The 22,102-nt window shown below is 38.7% G+C and overlaps 1 protein-coding gene across 2 annotated transcripts; it reads left to right on the top strand.

Annotated features, from left to right (window-relative positions):
- Nucleotides 1–4,695: 4,695 nt before the first annotated feature.
- LOC131936342 (uncharacterized) lies at nucleotides 4,696–21,654 on the top strand. 2 transcript variants are annotated; one of them, XM_059293278.1, is made up of 11 exons: nucleotides 4,696–5,065; nucleotides 7,696–7,861; nucleotides 12,771–12,855; nucleotides 13,820–13,963; nucleotides 14,874–15,795; nucleotides 16,574–16,771; nucleotides 18,044–18,155; nucleotides 19,001–19,121; nucleotides 19,192–19,218; nucleotides 21,063–21,113; nucleotides 21,460–21,654. In XM_059293278.1, the coding sequence occupies exons 2-11, from the start codon at nucleotides 7,745–7,747 to the stop codon at nucleotides 21,558–21,560; spliced, it is 1,878 nt and encodes a 625-aa protein (XP_059149261.1). In that variant the 5' UTR covers nucleotides 4,696–5,065; nucleotides 7,696–7,744; the 3' UTR covers nucleotides 21,561–21,654. The 2 variants fall into 2 exon arrangements, with proteins under 2 accessions (XP_059149261.1, XP_059149262.1); XM_059293279.1 differs by lacking the exon at nucleotides 19,192–19,218 and having other exon boundaries at nucleotides 4,697–5,065; nucleotides 19,001–19,148.
- The last annotated feature ends 448 nt before the right edge of the window (nucleotides 21,655–22,102 follow it).

The following is a 22,102-nucleotide window of genomic DNA, read 5'->3' as shown; positions in this document are numbered from 1 at the left end:
GAATATAACTAATGATAGTACTGTAAATTGTAATTTTGAAAACAAACAAAAAGCTGATAAATTTTAAAGAGAGTACAACAAGTAATCAGCTGAGTGAACCTTTTTTTTTTTAATTGACCACTCAAGTCTGTACAAAGCTGAAAATAATAACATGTGTATGTAGTTGTATGGTTAGCAGGCTCAGTGGCGTAGCGAGGTCGGGTGTTACCCGGTGCGGCACTTAATGGTGTCACCCCCCAGAGGCGTAGCGACCCTTCCTGGGGACAAACTTTCAAGTTTTCGATTTGCACCCCCCACCCTGAAACTTTCGATTTGCACCACCCCCCTCCCAAACTTTCGATTTGCACCCCCGCCTCAAGTTTTTCTCTATATATTTTGCTATTTTTCACCTTGGTGTCACCCCCCTAAATGGTGTCACCCAGTGTGGTTCGCACCACCCCCCCTCGCTACGCCCCTGAGCAGGCTGTATGGTTGGTCTCCATCAGCCCTGCACCAAAACAAAATGTTTAAAGTGCCCGTTCTTTTATTCATTGAAAAGATTCATGTCAAATTTGTTACTCCTCATTTTCAAGAATGGTCTTAAACATTTTTTTTCCACCCTATTATTGAGACTAGAGTGAATTATTTCCCCTTTCAAGCATTGCTGTTTTTCTCTCTTTAAACAAAGGCGTGTATGTACTTTAAAAGCTATCCAGACGGGTCATGCCTGAATGGCTTTGTTGAGCAATATCAACCAACCGCCCACTGCCAGGCATAAGCCAACCTGTACTCTACCTGTTTGGAAAAAAAAAAACATGTAGACAAAGAAGAAACAGTTCTATTTTTGTGACAGCCAGCACACCGAATCTACATAACACACGTTTGTGTAGGAAGTATTGGCTAACGCATGGGTTCCCTATCTATGGGCCGAGAAGGGTTGTTAGGGGGTCGCCTACTCTAGTACACTGGACCAAACAAATATATATATTTTTGTAATTGAATGGGGGTCGCGTGTCAGTGGACTTAAATATTTTTTTTTAAAGGGGGGATGGGGGGTCACCACCCGAAAAAGTTGGGAATCTGTGGGCCAATGGACTGAGTTTAGATGTCCATTATGGTGTCAAGCTATTTTAACTCACTTAATTTGAACTCGGGAGTTAACCAAATGCGTATTTTTAAAAAATGCCACCTCCATCAGCAGAAAAAAAAAATGACCTCACGAAGCTCATGTTCCCCTCTCATATAGTTTTCATTTTGATCTAGATTTAACAATATGCATGCTACGTCATATATCCCCTTCCCCTGCCCAAACCGACCCCCACTCCGCACACAGCAACAAGAGTTTGAAACTCCTCCCCCTATCCTCAAGTGAATCTTTTTCTTCAGGCAACACTTTGTGGGAGGGGGGGGGGGTGAAGCAATCCTTTCAATTAGTGTCTTCCTCCGCTAAAATTTCAAGCCCCCACCCCTACGGAACAGAACAAAATTGAAACGAAACGTCAAGAGCGACACCTCGTATCAATGAGGTTTAAAGTGCGCGGCGCCGTTCAGTTCGACAAGGTCGATAGAAAGCTGCCTAGACCGAAGGAATCGAGACCATACTAGATCCGGCCTGCCAATGCTCGCGATTTGTTCAGGAGCTGTGGACAAATATTGCATCATGATCGCCGCCTATTTCAATATAGTGTTGTGTTACGGCTTGTGGATGTGTTTTCATTCATACATTTGGGGTCGTGCATAAAAGACGTCACATTCTTACAGGGTAAGGAATTTGAAATTTTTAGGCGGGGGGGGGGGGGGGGAAGTTAAGAAAGTGTGACGAATGCATTTTTGTATGTTAAAAGTAAGGAGTCATCTATAAATGACGTGACACTGTTGGGAGGGAGGGGGGGGGGGGCTCCGAATTGTTTGACAAGGGGCTTAGAAACGTCACATTTTTTTCAATTAAAACGTAATGCAACGTATTAAATTTTAGCTGTAAGTGTTATATTGCGTTTTAAAAATGTTTTTGTAAATCGTAATATAAATTGATTAATATGCTCTATATTGACCGAGCTCAGTTAATATTTTTGGGAAAAAAAAATCGATGTTTTAAAAATACGCAAACTGCAATTTTGTAGGATGAAGAGTGGCGTCATTTTAGGGGGGGGGGGAAGGGGCTGTAGTGGTGTGGAAAGAGTGGGGGGGGGGGGGGAAAGGGTCGTCAAAGAAGCTGGAAGTCATTTATCGTGTGGTGAAAATGTGCCACCATCTCATGACAATATCACGTGTGCTCCACTGCCCATGGTCGAACGAGACACAGTGTGATAGGGGTTTATCCATAAATGACGTCACACTCGTAGGGGGGGAGGGGGGTCCGTAATTTTGTGATGAGGGGGAGGGGGGAGGCGGTTTCAGATGTTGCGACGTCACACTTTTGCATTAAAAAAAGCAATGTTAGAAAACGAATTTTAGACGTTATTTCGCGTTTTAGATAACTGTTTTAATAAATTGTAATAGTTTAGACAAGATGTTAGAAAGATATCGATGTTTAAAAAAAATTCAACTGCAACTTTGAGGGGGGGTCGTAGGCTGAGGTGTGAAGTGATTTTAGGGGGGGGGGTCTGGCTTTTTGTGACGACGTGGGGAGGGGGGGAGGTAAAAAGCGTGACGTCATTTATGGATGACCCCTTGCAGACTCTATGAAGTCGAGAGTTCGAACCCGGGGCAGATGTGGCTTGGTGGCAGTATCCCGTTTCCATCTAGGAGAGAAACACTTAAAAATCAAACAACTGCCTAGCATATTGTTCTTGTGTGAAAGAAAATCAGGCGTCAGTTTGAGGCGACAAGCTAAATAGTGCATACCAAGCTGCAGAGGCGTAGCGACCCTTCCCGGCGCCCCGGGACAAACTTTCGATTTGCACCCCCCTCTCTCAAACTTTCGATTTGCACCCCCCATCAAGATTTCGATTTGCACCCCCCTCAAGCTTTCAATTTATTTTTCCAACACATTTTGGCGCCCCCTAAGGTTGGCACCCGGGGACATATGTCCCCCCCCCCTCGCTACGCCTCTGCCAAGCTGACACGTTTTACTTAAACGGAGGAAATCCACTGCACCTGCATTTACAATAAAGAAGAAAATTAGTATTAGATCTGGAATGTGCTAAGAAAAATAAATATAAAATATTTTTTGTCAAGCGCTTGTTACAAGCTTTTATTTAACTCACTTCCTCTGTCTGTCGTCAGTCTGTCTTGACGGAAACGCAGGAGTGAAAATTCGGACAGTTCTACTTGACCGATACGATTCACAGTTGGCACGTGGGTCAAGACATGAAGACAATGCAATCTGAAACTAAATTTGACTTAATTGGATGCCTAATTAATTTTTTATGAATTAATAAAAATTTGGACCGAATTAGTAGGCATGTCTAGCCAACCACACCACACGCGTCATCACCTTCAATAGCTGCGCCATCACGTAATGGCTGCGTTCAAAAACCATTGCGCGCCTACTGAACGTGATGTTCATTAGGCGCGCAATGGTTTTTAGTCATGTAACTCTATTGTAAATAAAACATGTAAAGTACTGAAAAAAAAATTCATAAAAAACGTTTTAATAACAAGCTTTTATGTAATGATGCACTAAAAAGTAGAAAATAAATTATAGACTACTATTTAAATAACTATAAAGAAAAGCGTGGGTGTCTTCCTTAACATTAGTAAAGGTATCCAATAGATACTAAAGTGACCAACGCTTTTCTTTATAGTTATTTAAATAGTAGTCTATAATTTATTTTCTACTTTTTAGTGCATCATTACATAAAAGCTTGTTATTAAAACGTTTTTTATGAATTTTTTTTTTTAGTTTTACAGTTTTACCCATAATTAAAGAAAGAAAAAAACCTAGGCTAGGAAAACTATTTTCTCGAGTGGATGGCTGTTAGTCGCGGGGCAACATTGGGTTATCGGCCCTTGTTACCGTTTTATTCACCGTTCACTCAAATCTGCCAATCTTTATAAATACGGACGGTGTTGTAAATGTTAGTAACACTGTGATTAAATTGCTAGCTGAGTTGCATAACATACTGAATAAGCTACTATTGGTATCCAGTCTGTATGCAGGTTGAAAGGAGTTTTATGTTTATCTTAAAACACACACACAAGCAACCACCTCCTGTCCACATAGTGGCGTCGCTAGGTCGGTGTAATCCGGTAAGGCACCTCATGGTGTCACCCCCTCCTCTTTTATTTTCTCTGTAACCTTTGCAGATGGTGTCGACATACCCCCCCCCCCCCCCGATAAAAATTTTAAGGTGTTCACATTTAATACTAATGATGTTTATCGATAGTCGTTTGTTAATACAGCTGGGTGTAGCATTGTTTTCTCTACAGTTTGCATGTTTACGTCTTGGTGTCACCTCCTAAATGGTGTCACCCGGTGCGGTCCGCACCCCCGCCTCGCGACTCCTCTGGTCCATATGAGTCCTCAAAAGTTGACCCATCGTTGATCAAAGCGCTGCATGAAACAGAAAATCAACCTACAGTACAATACAAAGTACAAGTTACTTAGATAAGGGCAGACTTCCTTTGTGTTGTTGGCCCCACTCATCTTTTTTGACCCGGCCTTACAGCACACAAGGTTGACCTCGTTCCCCCAAACAAATGACGTCACCTGTCCCCAATTCCTCCCTTCAATATGCAAGAATGACGACGTAATCGATACTTGGTTTGACGACTACTGTGTCGCAATTTCTGAGAGTTGTCGCCCCTGTCAAATGTAGGTCAAACAGCTGGCTTGTAGCAACAATGACAACATTGGGTTTTTTCTTTATTGTTGAATTAATTTGTTTTGTGATGGATACTCCCCTCATTATGCGAAAACAAGGATTTGAAGTGGTGAAACGTTTCATCAGATGTAACGATTAAATCAGCCGGTGTGTTGTTTGGGTTCATTTTTAATTTCATTTTTAATCCGTTCGAACGTAATCTTAATCTAGTCTGTTCAATTAATGTGATCAGTAGCTAAACGATTGACAGAACACGACAGTGGAGAAACTTGAAACTGTAACAGTTCTTTTAGGATGTCATGAAACTAAGACAAAGACTGGTAAGTTTTTTTTTTTCTGTTCTTGACTATTTATATCTAACTATCAATATAGACAGTTTCTTCCAGACATCTCTTCGAAGAGGGGGGGGAGGGGGGAGAGAGAGAGAGAAAAAAGTCTTGAAGAAACACTGACTATAGATAGGCCAACAAACCTGCGCGAATTTCGGTTTCTCTGTTTCTTCTGAGCAAGTTTGTTTATTTATAAATCGATTAACCATACCGACACAGTCATGTCATAGCGTAATCTACTATAGATGGGGGGTGGGGGTTGGTGTTGGTATACAAATGACTTCAATGGGAGTAGGTGGACTTTGTCGTGAGTTAGGGGCGACAGTAAGTGTGATGTCACATATTTGTATTTTGAAAAGTATTTTCGTAAAATTATTATCGAAGTTATTTTGCATTAACTGGAATTAATAAATTGACCGATCTCTACAATTTTGACCAAGGTCAGTAATTATCTTAGAAAGAAAAGCCAACTTTGAAAAAAAAAAAGACAAACCATCATTTATGTATACTATTATTTGTGTCACAATTTGTGTGTGTGGAGGGGGGGGGGCAGTTGACATTTTTTGGTGATGGGTTGGGGTTCATAGACATTTTCTCAATGCGTGACGTCATGCAATGATTACCCCTAGGTTAATCTTGCGTCTTTGGGCACACTGTAACGATATTCACGTTTAATTGCCTAGCCTAAATCAAGTGTATGTTCATCAAATGTAATTGGAATGATTGAGGGGATCTATTTAAATGATTGTGTGTGCGCTTGTGTGTGTGAGTGTGTGTGTGTGTGAAGGGAAGGCGTTGACAAACTGTGATGACGTGTGTAGATTTGGATGCTGGAGTAAAATTTTGCGTCCTTACTATGTCGTGTTGTCATCTGGTGCTACAGTATATTATGTTGTCTTTAACTGCTACGGTATATGTTGTTGGCATCTAGTGCTACAGTATATGTTGTTGTCATCCAGTGCTACAGTCTATGTTGTCATCTAGTACTACAGTATACGTAGACAGTGGCGTAGCGAGGTCGGGTGTCACCCGGTGCGGCACTTAATGGTGTCACCCCCCCCCCCCCCCCAGAGGCGTAGCGACCCTTCCCCGAGGACAAACTTTGAACTTTCGATTTACACCCACCCCTAAAACTTTCGATTTGCACCCCCCCCCCAAACTTTCGATTTGCACCTCTTAAAAGTCTATTTAACACTCGAATTAATCACTTAATTAAGTGGAATTATCATTTTTCTCTATATATTTTGTTATTTTTTTGCCTTGGTGTCACCCCCCTAAATGGTGTCACCCGGTGCGGTCCGCCCCCCCCCCCCGCCCCCCTCGCTACGCCTCTGTACGTAGATGTCATCTAGTACTACAGTATACGTAGATGTCATCATGTACTACAGTATACGTAGATGTCATCTAGTACTACAGTGTACGTAGATGTCATCTAGTACTACAGTATATGTTGTTGTCATATAGTACTACAGTATACGTTAGTGTTGTTTAGTACTACAGTATACGTAGATGTCATCTAGTACTACAGTATACGTTAGTGTTGTTTAGTACTACAGTATACGTAGATGTCATCTAGTACTACAGTATACGTAGATATCATCTAGTACTTCAGTATATGTTGTTATCATCTTGTGCAAGAGTATATGTTGTTGTCATCCACTACTACAGTATATGTTTTTGTAATCTAGTGCCAGATTATATGTGATGTCATCCATACTACAGTAGCCTATGTGCTGTCGTTAAGGAGTGCTAATGTATACACTTCATTCATCTAGTGCTCAAGTATCCTATACTGTCAATATTTTAAAGACGTGCATGTGATGTACCACACATCAGCATGTGATGTGCCCCAGGGGTGGTAGCTGTGGAGTGAGTGACTTTATAGTTACTCACAAAAGAATGTTCGTTACGTCACACTGTCACGCCCCCATCCTCCCACACCGTATCATCTCGTGCTAAATCTCGCGACAGCCGTGAAATACACTACGCTAGCGAGACTAATCGTTCCTATTTGTGGAAGATTGTCTGCGGTCAAAAGTTCACAATTCTTAATTAACCTTTTTTGTAATCATCGTACGACCTTTCCAACAATTATAAGACACTTTGTACGTTGCAAGTTATCTTACTTTTAATTATTATATTTAATTAGATAAGGTCTTGGAAAGCATAACATTAATCTGGTACAAATAGCCTTTAATATATAACAGTATGAAATGGTAATTTTTTTTTACATATAGATCTAGCCTACATTAAATCATGTACTGGGCAGTTTTTTCCAGGCATTTCTTGGGGTGGGGGGGGGGGGGGGGGAGAGAAAGGGAGGGTGGACTTTTGGCGACGATGGAAGTACGGGGAGAGGAATCGGGGGGGGGGGGGAGCGTGACGTTATGCATGGTCAACTAGATACGGTTTTAAAATTGTTTCTAACGAGGATGTAGCAAGTGGTTTTCTCTGTAAACAAATAATAGTTTTTATTTTAATTTGAGAAAAAAGTTGGTTATAACACCTAAAATCCTAATTTGTATTTAGGGTACCTTTAATCCTAACTTCTATCGGTAAGAGCATATTTAATCCTAACTTGTATTTATGTTATCTTTAATCCTTTAACTTGTACTTGACAGATGCCTTGAACGTGCACATCTGATTGACCTTCACTCACACGTGAGCAGGATGGCTGGAGGAGGTCAAGGTCAGACGGACAAGGGGTGGTCCTGGGTTGTCCTGGTCAGCAGCTGGTTGTCCCTGTTCACCTTGACCTTCATGTCTGCAGGGGCGGGCATCTTGCAGGTAATGATCTTTGATTTGACCCCCGGGCCGGTATCCTGCAGGTAATGATCTTTGATTTGACCCCCGGGCCGGTATTCTACAGGTAATGATCTTTGATTTGACCCCCGGGCCGGTATCCTGCAGGTAATGATCTTTGATTTGACCCCCGGGCCGGTATCCTGCAGGTAATGATCTTTGATTTGACCCCCGGGCCGGTATTCTGCAGGTAATGATCTTTGATTTGACCCCCGGCCCGGTATTCTGCAGGTAATGATCTTTGATTTGACCCCCGGGCCGGTATCCTGCAGGTAATGATCTTTGATTTGACCCCCGGGCCGGTATCCTGCAGGTAATGATCTTTGATTTGACCCCCGGGGCGGTATCCTGCAGGTAATGATCTTTGATTTGACCCTGGGCTGGTATCCTGCAGGTAATGATCTTTGATTAGACCCCCGGGCCGGTATCCTGCAGGTAATGATCTTTGATTTGACCCCCGGGCCGGTATCCTGCAGGTAATGATCTTTGATTTGACCCCCGGGCCGGTATCCTGCAGGTAATGATCTTTGATTTGACCCCCGGGCCGGTATTCTGCAGGTAATGATCTTTGATTTGACCCCCGGGCCGGTATCCTGCAGGTAATGATCTTTGATTTGACCCCCGGGCCGGTATCCTGCAGGTAATGATCTTTGATTTGACCCCCGGGCCGGTATCCTGCAGGTAATGATCTTTGATTTGACCCCCGGGCCGGTATCCTGCAGGTAATGATCTTTGATTTGACCCCCGGGGCGGTATCCTGCAGGTAATGATCTTTGATTTGACCCTGGGCTGGTATCCTGCAGGTAATGATCTTTGATTTGACCCCCGGGCCGGTATCCTGCAGGTAATGATCTTTGATTTGACCCCCGGGCCGGTATCCTGCAGGTAATGATCTTTGATTTGACCCCCGGGCCGGTATCCTGCAGGTAATGATCTTTGATTTGACCCCCGGGCCGGTATCCTGCAGGTAATGATCTTTGATTTGACCCCCGGGCCGGTATTCTGCAGGTAATGATCTTTGATTTGACCCCCGGGCAGAGGCGTAGCGACCCTTCCCGGCGCCCGGGGCGAACTTTCAATTTGGCGCCCCCCCCCCCGCTTATATATATATATATATATATATATATATATATATATATATATATATATATATATATATATATATATATATATATATATATGTGTGTGTGTGTGTGTGTGTGTGTATAATTATGTGTGTGTGATAGTGTGTTTATATATAAGCTTGTGTGTGGGTAAGAGTGTATTTGTGTGTGTAAGCGTGTGTGTAAGCGTGTATGCTACAGTCCGGACAAGGTTTAATAATTACATTGTATGATTTTCATTCCTTAAAACTTTACGACAATTTAATTCCCATTAAGATGCGTTTAACTTTTTTTGCGAAAGATTAGTAATGTCAGTAAAAAAAAATAAGCCTGATCTGTGTTAGAGGGTAGTTTGTAGCTAACGCTAATATGTTTAGACCAGCCTTTTATGTTCTAGTTTTGAACGATCTCTGTTGTGATATGGTACATATTGGATTCGAAGTTTGTTAGAGTAAGGACACACAAGTGACATACAAGAAGAAGTTATCAGAAATATTTATTGTTCACATTGGAATACGACATGGGTATTTCGTTGATTGGTTGATGGTATGACAAAACAAGCTAGAGAAAACAAACTGGAATCCAACAGATGTTAACAGCTCGTAGTCTTGGATTTCGCAGATTTGCCCTGCCTTCTCGCAAACAGTTTCTTCCAGGCATCTTTTCGGGGGGGCGAAGCCCCCCGGAAAAATTTTTACGCCCCCCCGAACGAAATGAAATTTATATAATTTATATATAGAAAATATATACTTTTAACAGTGTCCGCCCCCCCCCGAAGAAAGTTTACCGCCTCCCCCCTCCCCCCGAAGATTTCAAGTGCCCCCCCGGAGAAAAAAGTCTGGAAGAAACACTGATCAAAAGTATCTGATCTCTCACGTTGAAGTTGAGAGAATCGTAAGAATCTTACAAAGAACTAGTCGCGTCTTTTTTTTTAACAAAACTGGCTATTGAAATTGTACATTACGCGTTAATACACTTGGTTTCTTTACTAAGTGTTAAGAGAGTTATCTACTCACCAATCCAGTACAAATACTTGCGATTTTTGTTAGCGAAAAAAGCGCCCCCCCCCACCCCCACACACACTCATCACAACCATCTTGGACAAAGTTTGTAGAGCGGTTTTTAACGTAACTAACTTTTTTTTAAAAAATGTTACACAATTATACAATGCACAGTACAATTCGTTTCTTTCTGAGAGCTAAAGGTTGTTTACTCAGAATCCTGTGTAATTTTGCTATTTTATTTAGCCTAAAAGCGCCCCCCTGCACCATCTTGATAAAAGTCACTAACGTATTTTACAGTTCAACAATCGTACAATACGTTTTAATACAATTGGTTTCTTTTAATAGTGGTAACGTTTATCGACTCAACAATCTAGTGTAAATTCTTCCGTTTTAAGTCTCGAAAAAGCGCCCCCCCCCCATCTAGGAAAAGCTTCAAAGCGGTTTTGCCGGTCACTGTTTCTTAAGAGTATATGTTTTACATTAAGAAATCAAGATAGAAAACAGTTAAATCAGTATGTAAATGCGTGTAGCCATTATATTTCTTAACTTAGACAGTTTATAATTCAAAACTGCAGCATAAAATCAGCTTTAAAAAAATTTTCCCACCCCTTTTGGCGCCCCCATAGGGTCGGCGCCCGGGGCGGCCGCCCCCCCCGCCCCCCCCCCTAGCTACGCCTCTGCCCCCGGGCCGGTATTCGGCAGATCACGATCTTTATTTAACTTGATCTACTGGCGTACGATTGTAAGGAAGTGAGTAGAGAGCTGTCTATAGTGCGAAACAGCGAAACAGATGCGAATGGTTCTTTTCATTGCTAGGCTATAGTCAGTGTTAGGGTAGACTCTTGAGTTAAAGTTGTTTCGGGTTGAGTGTCGGAAAAAGTAATTCAGATTATTTATTGAGTTAGTTTTTAGTTTCAATTTCTGGATAAAAATTTAAAAAAAAATCTGATGGGTGTTTGGGAAGTGTTTCTTTCGTACTTTTTTCTCCGGGGAGGGTTGGGTCACTTGAAATTTTCGGAGTTTTTTTTGGGGTAGGGGGGGGGGAGGTCCGGATACTGGTAAAAGTATATATATATATATATATATATATATATATATATATATATATATATATATATATATATATATATATAGTTTCTATATACATTCTTTTCGTTATGATAAGGGGATAAGAATGTCTACCGCACCCCCCCCCCCCCCCCCCCTTAGAGATTCCTGCAAGAAACTGTGTTTGGGCGAGAAAATATTTAAAGAATATAACGTGAAAATTGTAAGATAACATAGATAAAGGAAACAACATTATAGCTAACACCAACTCGTGGTTTGCACCACGTAAGTCATCTAATTAGTAGGCCGGCAATTTTTTTTTAATTAACTCAGTTAGGTTTTGTTATTTAGGATGGGCCTACGATTGGCCCATTTGTGGGCTTGATTCGACATTACGGTAAGTGTAATTGACACGAGGTGACCTTCTAAAATTAATTAGGACAGTGTGCCAGAGGCGTAGCGAAGGGGGGGAGGCAGGGGGGTACATATTTCCCCGGGCGCCGACCTTAGGGTGCGCCAAAATAGGTTGGAAAAACAAATTAATGTTACCGAGTGTATTTACTCGCAGTGCCAAATGTTACCGAGTCTATTTACTTGTGCTATCTTTGACCAGCACACAACATCAACCACAATACAGATACTCGGAAGTGCAGGTTTACATTTATCTGTTTATTACATGAATCAATAGAAATGCTCCACATAGCAATGCATCAATGTTCCACAAGAATACAATGAACCAACTGACCCCCACTGTCCTCACTAGTTCTCACACATCAGAATACACGAGTCCATGGTTCCTATTCTCACAAATCACAACACGTCTCCACAGTTCAGTCTTCAACTCTGTTCTTCCTAACTAAAGCACGTATCTACAGTTCAGGCTTCAACTTCTGTTCTCAACTGTTCCGTCTCCTTCTGTCCTGCCCTCTCCTTATATCGCTTCCCAAAATACCCAGTCGCCTTGTATTCGTAATCGATTCTATTCGTTTCATCAAAGCTATTAACTCCGCACTTCTGTCGTGCCATCCTATTATTAGACTTTTGTTTCTATTTCTGTCACAACACCTGCACCCGTTGCGTCAGACTGTATTGCGTTCTTATCAATAGTCTTTAGTAACTACACTAGTTACATTAAAATCTCATTTTAGTGCAGTTTTGCATTATAAATATAAAAAAAATATATATATGGGAGGGGGGGGGTGCAAATGGAAAGTTTGAGGGGGGGGGGTGTGCAAATGGAAAGTTTGAAAAGGGGGGGGGGGGAATTGAAAATTGAAGGTTTGTTCCCGAGGGGGGCGCCAAATTGAAAGTTTGTCCCCGGGCGCCGGTAAGGGTCTACGCCTCTGCAGTGTTCTTGGTTTTAAATATGTACTTTTCTCATTCCTTTTACTGGATAGATCTACATACAAATGTAAATTAACTTTTTAATGACTAATTTAATATGAAATTCAACTAAGTGAACGATTTTTCTCAAACATACGCATGGTTTCATCCTCGATAACAACGTAATAATATTTAATTTTGATTTGAATTTGATATTAAATTAGTCATAAAAGTAATTGATTTTTATATTTGTTTATATTACTTTATATCTATTAGTAAAATGGGAGATAACTAGGTATGTTTTAAACCCCTCACAAATTAGCTTCGCTCCCCTATATGTTTATTTTAAGCATCTAGCTCAGATCTTTGTACGAAACAAATATTTTATTGAAAGCACTGATTGTAGTTTTTAAACAGGTGGAGATCATAGACGACCTAGGTGTCGGTTCGGGCATTGTTTCAACCATGACGTCTCTAGCACTGGGCATGTCGTGTTTGCTGGGTGAGTGATCTCCCTTGTTTAGGTAGAACACTAGCAGTCAAAAACTTGCTGGCTGAGTAATTTCCCTTGCTAAGTTGCTAGGGTAGACAAGAGCAACTGAAAAACTTGGTTAGTGAGTTATCTCCCAAAAGCTAAAGATTTTCTAACCACTACTAGATTCTAGATCTAGAAAATCTAGATCTAATTTTGTTTATTTTAAAGATATGTTTTAGCTATAGTAATAGCCTACTTTTTTGTATTAGTTTTTTTTTTTTTTTTAAATTTAATTTGTGGTTGGTGGAGGCTTGGGTGTGGTAGGTTTCTGATGCATTTGTTTGTAGGCTAATTTGAATTGTATGACTTTCACATTCTTAAAAAATCATTGTTTGAATTGTTTGTGTGGAACATCTGTTATCCATGTGACTATTTAGAATAGACAGTCTCAACGGCTCTTTGTGGTTGGGTTGGTAAAGTTCACATTTGCTAAACCAAAAAGATCCTAGTTGAAACCCTTAGTAGATCTAGTAGTAGGCAGATGAGGCTCAATAGCTAGGGACAATTAATCTAGGGTGAAGTTTTCAAAACAGTCTCTTAATATATGGGAACATATTTAAATAGGTCATTGGCTTTTACATACATATATATATAATATATATATATATATATATATATATATATATATATATATATATATATATTTATATATTTATATATATATATATATATATATATATATATATATATATATATATATAGGCCTATATATATATATATATATATATATATAGGCCTATATATATATATATATATATATATATATATATATATATATATATATAATATATATATATATATATATATATATATATTATATATATATGTATGTAAAAGCCAGTGGCCCATATAAATATGTATATATATATATATTCATATAATACTATATTTCATAGCCATCCTTCAGTTTCTTTGTATGTTTGCTCTACAGGGCCATTAAGTGGCGTGGTGGCCAGTCTCCTATCTGCCAGATATGCAGTGTTTCTGGGCGTGGTCCTCATCTCACTGGGCATGCTGGGCCTGAGCATGTCCCACTCACTGGCATCCATGATGTTTTATTATGCAATAGTTACAGGTCAGGGAAAGGTAGTCTGTAATTAAGGTATAGACTTTTTGTTTGGGTCATCTTGTGGAGATTAATTATAGGAGTATTCATGGTGTAGCTTATAGGCTATAGCATGTTTAGACACTATTGTAAAGCTTGCAGGCCCTTTTAACTCTAATATTAAATCTAATCCAAAAACATCAGATGAAGACTTGTACCAAAAACCAATTAGTTTTAGATTGTATTAACCCAAGTATTATAGGTTTATAATATTCCCTATCATAAACTCTAGTACAAATCCTTAAACGCCTACTAATTCTAAACTTAACATCTACCCTAGAATAAATACCCAAGCATTCTGTTACAACACTTTACACTATCTTTAATATTTATCTAAATTTGTTAAAATACCAAAACATTGTATCAAAACTTGTTCAAAATCAAACAGTTACTCTGGGACAAAATCATAGTTTACTCTGTTAAAAAAGGGCTTACATTGTACAATCTTCAAAATACATCTAAATGTAATAACCTGGCTATTAACCCTAATCCAAAAACTTGTGATTAAAACTTTTTCTAATATAAATAAAATAACTACCTTAGTACAAAACCTTGCTCTGCAGTATAAAAATACCATCTCAAAATGTATTTGTCCAAATAAATTGAAAGTCCAAAGCTTATGATAGAAAATATTTTGTATTGGCCCTCATTAGTGCAATTAAGTATAAGTACTATTAGGCATTAGCAGTCATATTTTTAGACATTAGTATTTTTAGACATTATTATTTTTAGACATTTGTCATTTCATTCATTAGTAGACCTAGTATAATTTGAGTTTATAATGTTTAGAGTATTACAGTCAGTTACATAGTCCTAAATATTGTCAAAATGTTATCGTTTGTTTTATGACTGGTAGTAAATATATTTTATTTTATTACAGGTGTAGGCTATGGACTGGCTTATTCCCCCGTTATTGTTATCGTAAGCTACTATTTCGACAAGCAACGAATGCTGGCCAACGGAATTTTATTCTGTGCGCCAGGCACTGCTCTACTGTCCCTGCCCTACCTGATCCGTTACGTCATAGATTCCCATGGCTGGAGGTTCTGTACGGCATTAAACGGCGCCATCATGCTGCATGTTATTGTTTTCGCCGCCACTTTTTTCCCGACTGAATTAGAACAAAAAAGTATGTTGGATTTATCTCCTCTTTGCTTTTGGAGAAATACCAGGCTCGTTGAAAAGAAATATCATACGACTGAATGTCAGAAATCAGAGTTCTGCAATAATGTAGTCGCAGATGATCAACATTCAAATAATCAAAATTACCTGGAGGTGATCAGTAATGGAGTATCAGAATTTCAACAACCAGATTATCAAAATTATTCCAAAAATTTTGAACCCTTGATCAGGTCCATTCTTCATTTGGAGGAGACCGACAAACTAACATTCTGTAGCCAATCAGAAATTGATATATCCAGTAACCTTGACCTAGAGATTCCTGTTAAAAATTTGAATTTCCCACCAGAAAACTCAGTGGACGAAACACTTTTACCGAAGAGTGTGATCAATATTAGAATAGAAGAATCTCAGAAGTACATTTTTCATGAAGACAGTGTTTCTGATGCTAGTCAGCTGTCCAGAAGACCCAGTGTTAGGCAGCAGTCAAAAAATTGTTCCCAGACCTTCACCTTTGGGCAGCTAAGAAAACAGACCTCAACTGAGAGTGGTTACCTTGGCAACAGTCTGGTGTGGGCATCATCGGTGATGGGCAGCTCCATGATTGTACCTCCGCAGCCAGAAGAGGAGGCATGCAATGAGGAGGAGACTCAGAACACTTGTGTTTTATCCAAAATCAAAAGGTAAAAAGTTTAAATTGGTTAAAGTGAGAAGAAGTCTGTGTTATTGCTAAAATCAAAAGGTATTAGAAAAGTTAACTTTTGTTTAACTGATAAGAGCCTTTGTGCTCTAACCATACTTAAAAAGTATACAATAAGACAATTAGGCAACATTGTTTAAAACTTAAACACCATTACTGTTTGTTTTAAAATAATGAAGTGTTAATGCATGAAAATAGTACGGCGTCATTTTATTTTTTTTTACACAATTTTTCAAGTATCAATGCTATATGTCTGATTCTTCATTTAAAGATTTACCCAAGATTTCAAAAGTGTCAATAATTATCATTAAATGTTTTAATCACCTTAGAAGAACCATTTAGTTTTTACATCTAGAAGGTCAAATCAAGATATAGCTGAAACTGTCTTATTGCTGAAAAGAAAATTAACAGTTAAACAAAAGTAAAAAAAAAAGCTAAAATTTATTTCCAGATAAAAATTTGGAATTAAAGGTAACAATATTTATCCCCCATATTTTACATGTCTTATAAAACATCATGTTAAGATAATATTATTTCTGACGTCTGTACATAACACCTTATATAAATGTTTTTTTTGTTGTTGAAATCTTGAAACTTGTATTCATGGCTATTGATACAACATATTTTAAAATACTTTTCTTCTTCATTCTTAATTTTAGTGTTGGAAGGGAAGTCCTTCAACTTATTTAAGTTTAAATTTTGGTTTAAAATACTCATTGTGTTGTTTTGATGATTATTTTTATCTATCTTTTTTTAAACAGGCTAAGCAAATCAAAGGTGATGTGGATACTAAACATCAACAGTTTGTTGTTTATGTTTGGGGTGGGCATCCACAGTGTGCACTTCCCAGCGTACGCCCGGAGTAAAGGCATGTCTCCGCACCAGGTCTCTGAGTTCTTCACAGTCTATGGAGTGGTCATGATGGCCGGCAGACTGCTAGGTGGCGCTTTGTTCAACAGGTCTTGTGGTTTTTTTAATTGATTTTTTATTGATTACAAGTTATGTTGGGGGGGGGGGGGGGGTGGGGGGGGGGGGGGGGAAAGAGACAAAACAAATTTTTCTTTTCAGGGGGTGGGGGGTAGAGGGGGCACAACTAAATTGTTGACTCAGTTCAGTGGGATAACAAAAGCTAGGACACTATAATGCCACATCAGAAGTCTCTTGTGTTTGGAAACTGGGATTGCAAGAGTCAGAGTAAACTCAGCTTTAATAGGTACCCGGCTTGAATCAGGGAATTTCAAGATGACTAGACCATGTGCAGATCAACTAGTTCTAATTTATGCAAATACCAAATAAACAGATGAACTTCATCTGCTTATAGAACTGTACCTTATAAAACTGTTACTTATCTTTGTTTAGAGAAATCTGGAAATCAATATAGCAACTCATCCTTAGATATTTTAACATAAAAGCCATCAATGGTAGCTAAAACCTTACACAACACTAACACTGGCTTTAATGATGAATGTTTTTCTAGAGTGCTTTCCCAGGGGAGGTAAAACACTAACACTATCTTAAAAATTTAATGTGATTCCTGGCTTGGTTTTGTTAAAGGGAGATAACAAAAATTCAGTCTTAAATGTTCAATGTGTTTTCTGTAACCTCTGTTGTGATTCTTGTGTAAAATATATCTCCAGTACAGATCTTTTTTTTCACTGACAAATTCTGCATTCTCAACACAGATTTTTATTTTCACTGACAAAATTTATATCTTCAGTAAAGATCTTTTATGTCAGTGATAGAATGTACATATTCTTTTACTAGTGAGTGCTCATAATGATGAGTGACTGTCAAAGATTTTATTTTAATTATCACATGTTCATAATAACAAGTACAAATTTGATTTTCTCATGTCACATATGTTTAGCCTCTCATAGAAGTTGCCCCTAAGTAATGTGTCTTCCTGTCATAGATACACCAATATAGCAACTAAAACAACAAACTATTTATCTTACTACCCCCCCCCCCCTCCATGTATTAGTGAACAGGGAGAACTGTTTCCCTGTAGAAAAAGCTTATCATACCCCTCCAATACACACCCCAATATCTTTGTGACTATATCAACAAATTTCCCAATTTGATTTCTACCCATATATTATTGAACAATCACTTAATAGCTTGTTTTCATATTTTCACTACACCTAAAAGTAATAGCTTGTCATTGTCAATAATTCTATTCTTATCTAACCAATTCACCATTCATACAATGTATATTTTTCTCTACTCTGTAGACTGAAGCCACCACTGGTTCTCTTAACATTCATCCTGCAACTGTTGAATGGGCTGTGTATGGCTCTGGCACCTGTCTACTCTATCACAGCTCCAGGAATATTTGTCATGGAGGTAAGGAATTTTTTTTTTTTTTTTGGAGCTGATCATATAAAAAATTTAAAATTATGTGCGTTTTTCATTTGTATGTTTGTATGTGTGTGTGTGTGTGTGTGCAGGTATAGAAATGTGTCCTTGTATACTTGTATGTGTATATGTATGTAGGCCTATATGTGTAACTAAGTTTTTATGCAGTCGATAATAAAATATGAAAATATATTTGCCTTTTTCATCCATGTGTATGTATGTGTGTGTGTATAGGTATGTGTGTGCTATTATATTTGTATTTGTAAATGTATGCATATGTGTAACAAAGTGGGGTTTTTTTGTATCTGAAAATAAAAATATGACAGTTTTTATCCATGTTTGTGAATGTGTGTAGATATAGGTATGTGATTGCTTAGATACTTGTAGGCGTATATGTATATTTGTAACAAATTTTTTGTGCGTGGCTGATTATAAAATATGAAAATATGTGCCTTTTTATCAATGTATGTGTATGTGTATATGTATGTAGGCCTATATGTGTTACTTAGTTTTTTTGGAAGCCAATGATAAAACATAAAATTATGTGCCTTTTTCATCTGTATATGTGTGTGGGTATCTTTACTTATATATGTATACTTATATGTGTGAGTGTATGTGTGCATGAGCATGGGCATAGGTATGTGTATGCAGTTTCACAGAGTGTGTCTTTATACTTGAATGTGTGTGCATGTGTGTGCACATGCATATTTATAAGCATCTTTTTATGTTTATTTATCTTTCTGTAAGTGTATGTAAATGATCGCATTAATCTTTTTGTGCATGTATATATGCAAATTTTAACTGAACCCAGGATATGTTATGTCACATTTCAGGCAGGAATAGCACTGTTCTACGGACAAGCATACATGCTAATCTCACCCATGTTAGCCAAACTCACTGGTGTCAGTGACCTGCATATAGCTTTTGGAATTAATCACATGTTTGTTGGGATAGGTTATATCTCCGCACCCATACTCGCAGGTTGGTTGCGTGTTTTATTTTAATCACATGTTTGTTGGGATAGGGTATATCTCCGCACCCATACTCGCAGGTTGGTTGCATGTTTAATTTTAATCACATGTTTGCTTGAATATCTCCGCACCCATAATCACAGGTTGGTTGAGTGTTTTATTTTAATCACATGTTTGTTGGGATAGGTTATATCTCTGCACCCATACTCGCAGGTTGGTTGAGTGTTTTATTTTAATCACATGTTTGTTGGGATAGGTTACATCTCTGCACCCATACTCGCAGGTTGGTTGCATGTTTAATTTTAATCACATGTTTGCTTGAATATCTCTGCACCCATAATCACAGGTTGGTTGAGTGTTTTATTTTAATCACATGTTTGTTGGAATAGGTTATATCTCTGCACCCATACTCGCAGGTTGGTTGAGTGTTTTATTTTAATCACATGTTTGTTGGGATAGGTTATATCTCTGCACCCATACTCGCAGGTTGGTGGAATGTTTTATTTTAATCACATGTTTGTTGGAATAGGGTATATCTCCATGGCTACAGGACATTACCCCCCGGAAATTACCCCCAGGACATTTCCCGCCCCCGTATTTTCCCCTGGAGCAATTACCCCCCTGTCATTTACTTCCCCCCACCTCTGGGGAATTACCTTAATTACTTTAATCCAAACCTTAAGAAAAAGACAAAAACCTAAGCATCCACCTTAGCCTAAAACTTCACACAAAACCAACGCTAGACATTGGTTCAAGCCTAACCCTAACCCTAGCCCTAACTCAAACTCTAACCCTAACCCTAACCCTAACCCTAACCCTAGCCCTAGCCCTAAACCTAGCCCTAACCCTGTCCGTGAGGGGGGGTAATGTCCTACTGGGTGGGGGGGGGGGGGTAATTGACAGGGGGTAATTACTCCGGGGGGTAATGTCAGGGGAGGGGGGGGGATGTCCAGGGGGGGGGGGGGAATGCCCTGTTCCCTATCTCCGCACCCATACTCGCAGGTTGGTTGAGTGTTTTATGTCAGTACATGTCTAATTGATTATTGTTGTTATTTTAATTCTTATTCTTTGATTTGTAATCTTTGATTGTTAATCTTTGATTGTTAATCCTAAGTAAATTGTACATTATTATAGAACCCTCACTAAGGGGTAAGTCTTTTAGAGTGACCCCACAACCCTTTTGTCTTTTAGAGTGACCCCACAACCCTTTTGTCTTTTAGAGTGATCCCACAACCCTATTGTCTTTTAGAGTGACCCCACTCCCCTTTTGTCTTTTAGAGTGATCCTACAACCCTATTGTCTTTTAGAGTGACCCCACTCCCCTTTTGTCTTTTAGAGTGACCCCACAACCCTTTTGTCTTTTAGAGTGACCCCACAACCCTTTTGTCTTTTAGAGTGACCCCACTCCCCTTTTGTCTTTTAGAGTGATCCCACAACCCTATTGTCTTTTAGAGTGACCCCACAACCCTTTTGTCTTTTAGAGTGATCCCACAACCCTATTGTCTTTTAGAGTGACCCCACTCCCCTTTTGTCTTTTAGAGTGACCCCACAACCCTTTTGTCTTTTAAAATGACCCCACAACCCTTTTGTCTTTTATAGTGATCCCCACCCTCATTTGTTCCATTAGAGTATCCCTAATCCACCCACACTTTTCAAATCTTACAGAGTACCTCTGAAATTTTAAAATTGTTATTTTAGTATTGATTAAAAAAATCCCTTGCTGGTATAATACAATTAATTAATTAAGTAAGTAGTAACTACAGTTGACTTTTCAGTCTGTACCATTATAAGTAACCCATTCCCCTAAAGAAATTAAAACATTTTTATACCAAGATTTTAAACTTTCATGTATGAGTAATTTAATGTAGGGCCAACAGAACACTGTTTCATTAATAAAAAAATTAATAAGTTAATTTTTTTACAGGTTTTATATATGATGTGACTCACACATACGACTTTCCTATGGTTATGGGAGGTAAGAAGAATTAACTTAGTATGTTGTTTCTGACAAGGGACAAAATTTGATTTTAGCTTATCTGTTCCATTTTTTAGGGAAAACACTTCTAGATTTATTTTACATAATACATTTCATTTCTCACCATACATATAGGCCTATACATCTATATCCAAAAATGTGGTATTAAATAAAGCTTCTCAAAAAGATTTCAATTAAAACCTAATTGAGGTTAAGGTTGGGTTTTTGTTTTAAAAATATTTTGTCTTAATAATAATTTTTATGAATACTTTTTGTTTTGTTTCTATGAGTAGTCTATGTCATGCTACAATTAACAGTAGGGTAATTAATTCATATTTTGGTCTAGGCTCTTGCATGATAGTTGGAGCTCTATGCCTGATTGCCATGCTCTTCGTTGATGCTAAAACTGGACAGACCCAATGCAGTTGTAAGAATTTACTACAGTGAGCATGAAGGAGATGGGCAGTAACTGTTAAATATCACACAATCTGTTAACATTATCCAACTTGGGTGATATAAAAGCTTTCGTTTTTGTAACTAACATCACTGGTGTTATTATTTTTTATGTTAGGGTTGGTTTGTTAGGGTTGGTATGTTAGCATTGGTATGTTAGGGTTGGTATGTTAGGGTTGGTATGTTTTGTTGGTATGTTAGGGTTGGTATGTTTGGTTGGTATGTTTGGTTGGTATGTTTGGTTGGTGTGTTAGGGTTGGTATGTTAGGGTTGGTATGTTAGGGTTGGTATGTTAGGGTTGGTATGTTAGGGTTGGTATGTTAGGGTTGGTATGTTAGGGTTGGTATGTTAGGGTAGGTGTGTTAGGGTTGGTATGTTAGGGTTGCTATGTTAGGGTAGGTGTGTTAGGGTTGGTGTTTTAGGGTTGGTGTGTTAGGGTTGGTATGTTAGGGTTGGTATGTTAGAGTTGGTATATTAAAGTTGGTATGTTAGGGTTGGTGTGTTAGGGTTGGTGTTTTAGGGTTGGTGTGTCAGGG

Source organism: Physella acuta, unplaced genomic scaffold (genome assembly GCF_028476545.2).
Source record: "Physella acuta isolate Inbredline_101_S28 unplaced genomic scaffold, ASM2847654v3 ptg000175l, whole genome shotgun sequence".
In the NCBI taxonomy this organism is placed as follows: Eukaryota; Metazoa; Mollusca; class Gastropoda; family Physidae; genus Physella; species Physella acuta.
Note: the sequence above shows the minus strand (reverse complement) of the source record. Positions and strands in the feature narration are given on the sequence as shown.

Excerpts from the sequence above, each read along its gene's own strand:
- LOC131936342 (XM_059293278.1), top strand. The coding sequence starts at position 7,745 with ATGGCTGGAGGAGGTCAAGGTCAGACGGACAAGGGGTGGTCCTGGGTT. Across the intron at positions 13,964-14,873 it reads TTATTATGCAATAGTTACAG|GTGTAGGCTATGGACTGGCT; the intron begins GTCAGGGAAAGG and ends ATTTTATTACAG. Across the intron at positions 21,114-21,459 it reads CTTTCCTATGGTTATGGGAG|GCTCTTGCATGATAGTTGGA; the intron begins GTAAGAAGAATT and ends ATTTTGGTCTAG.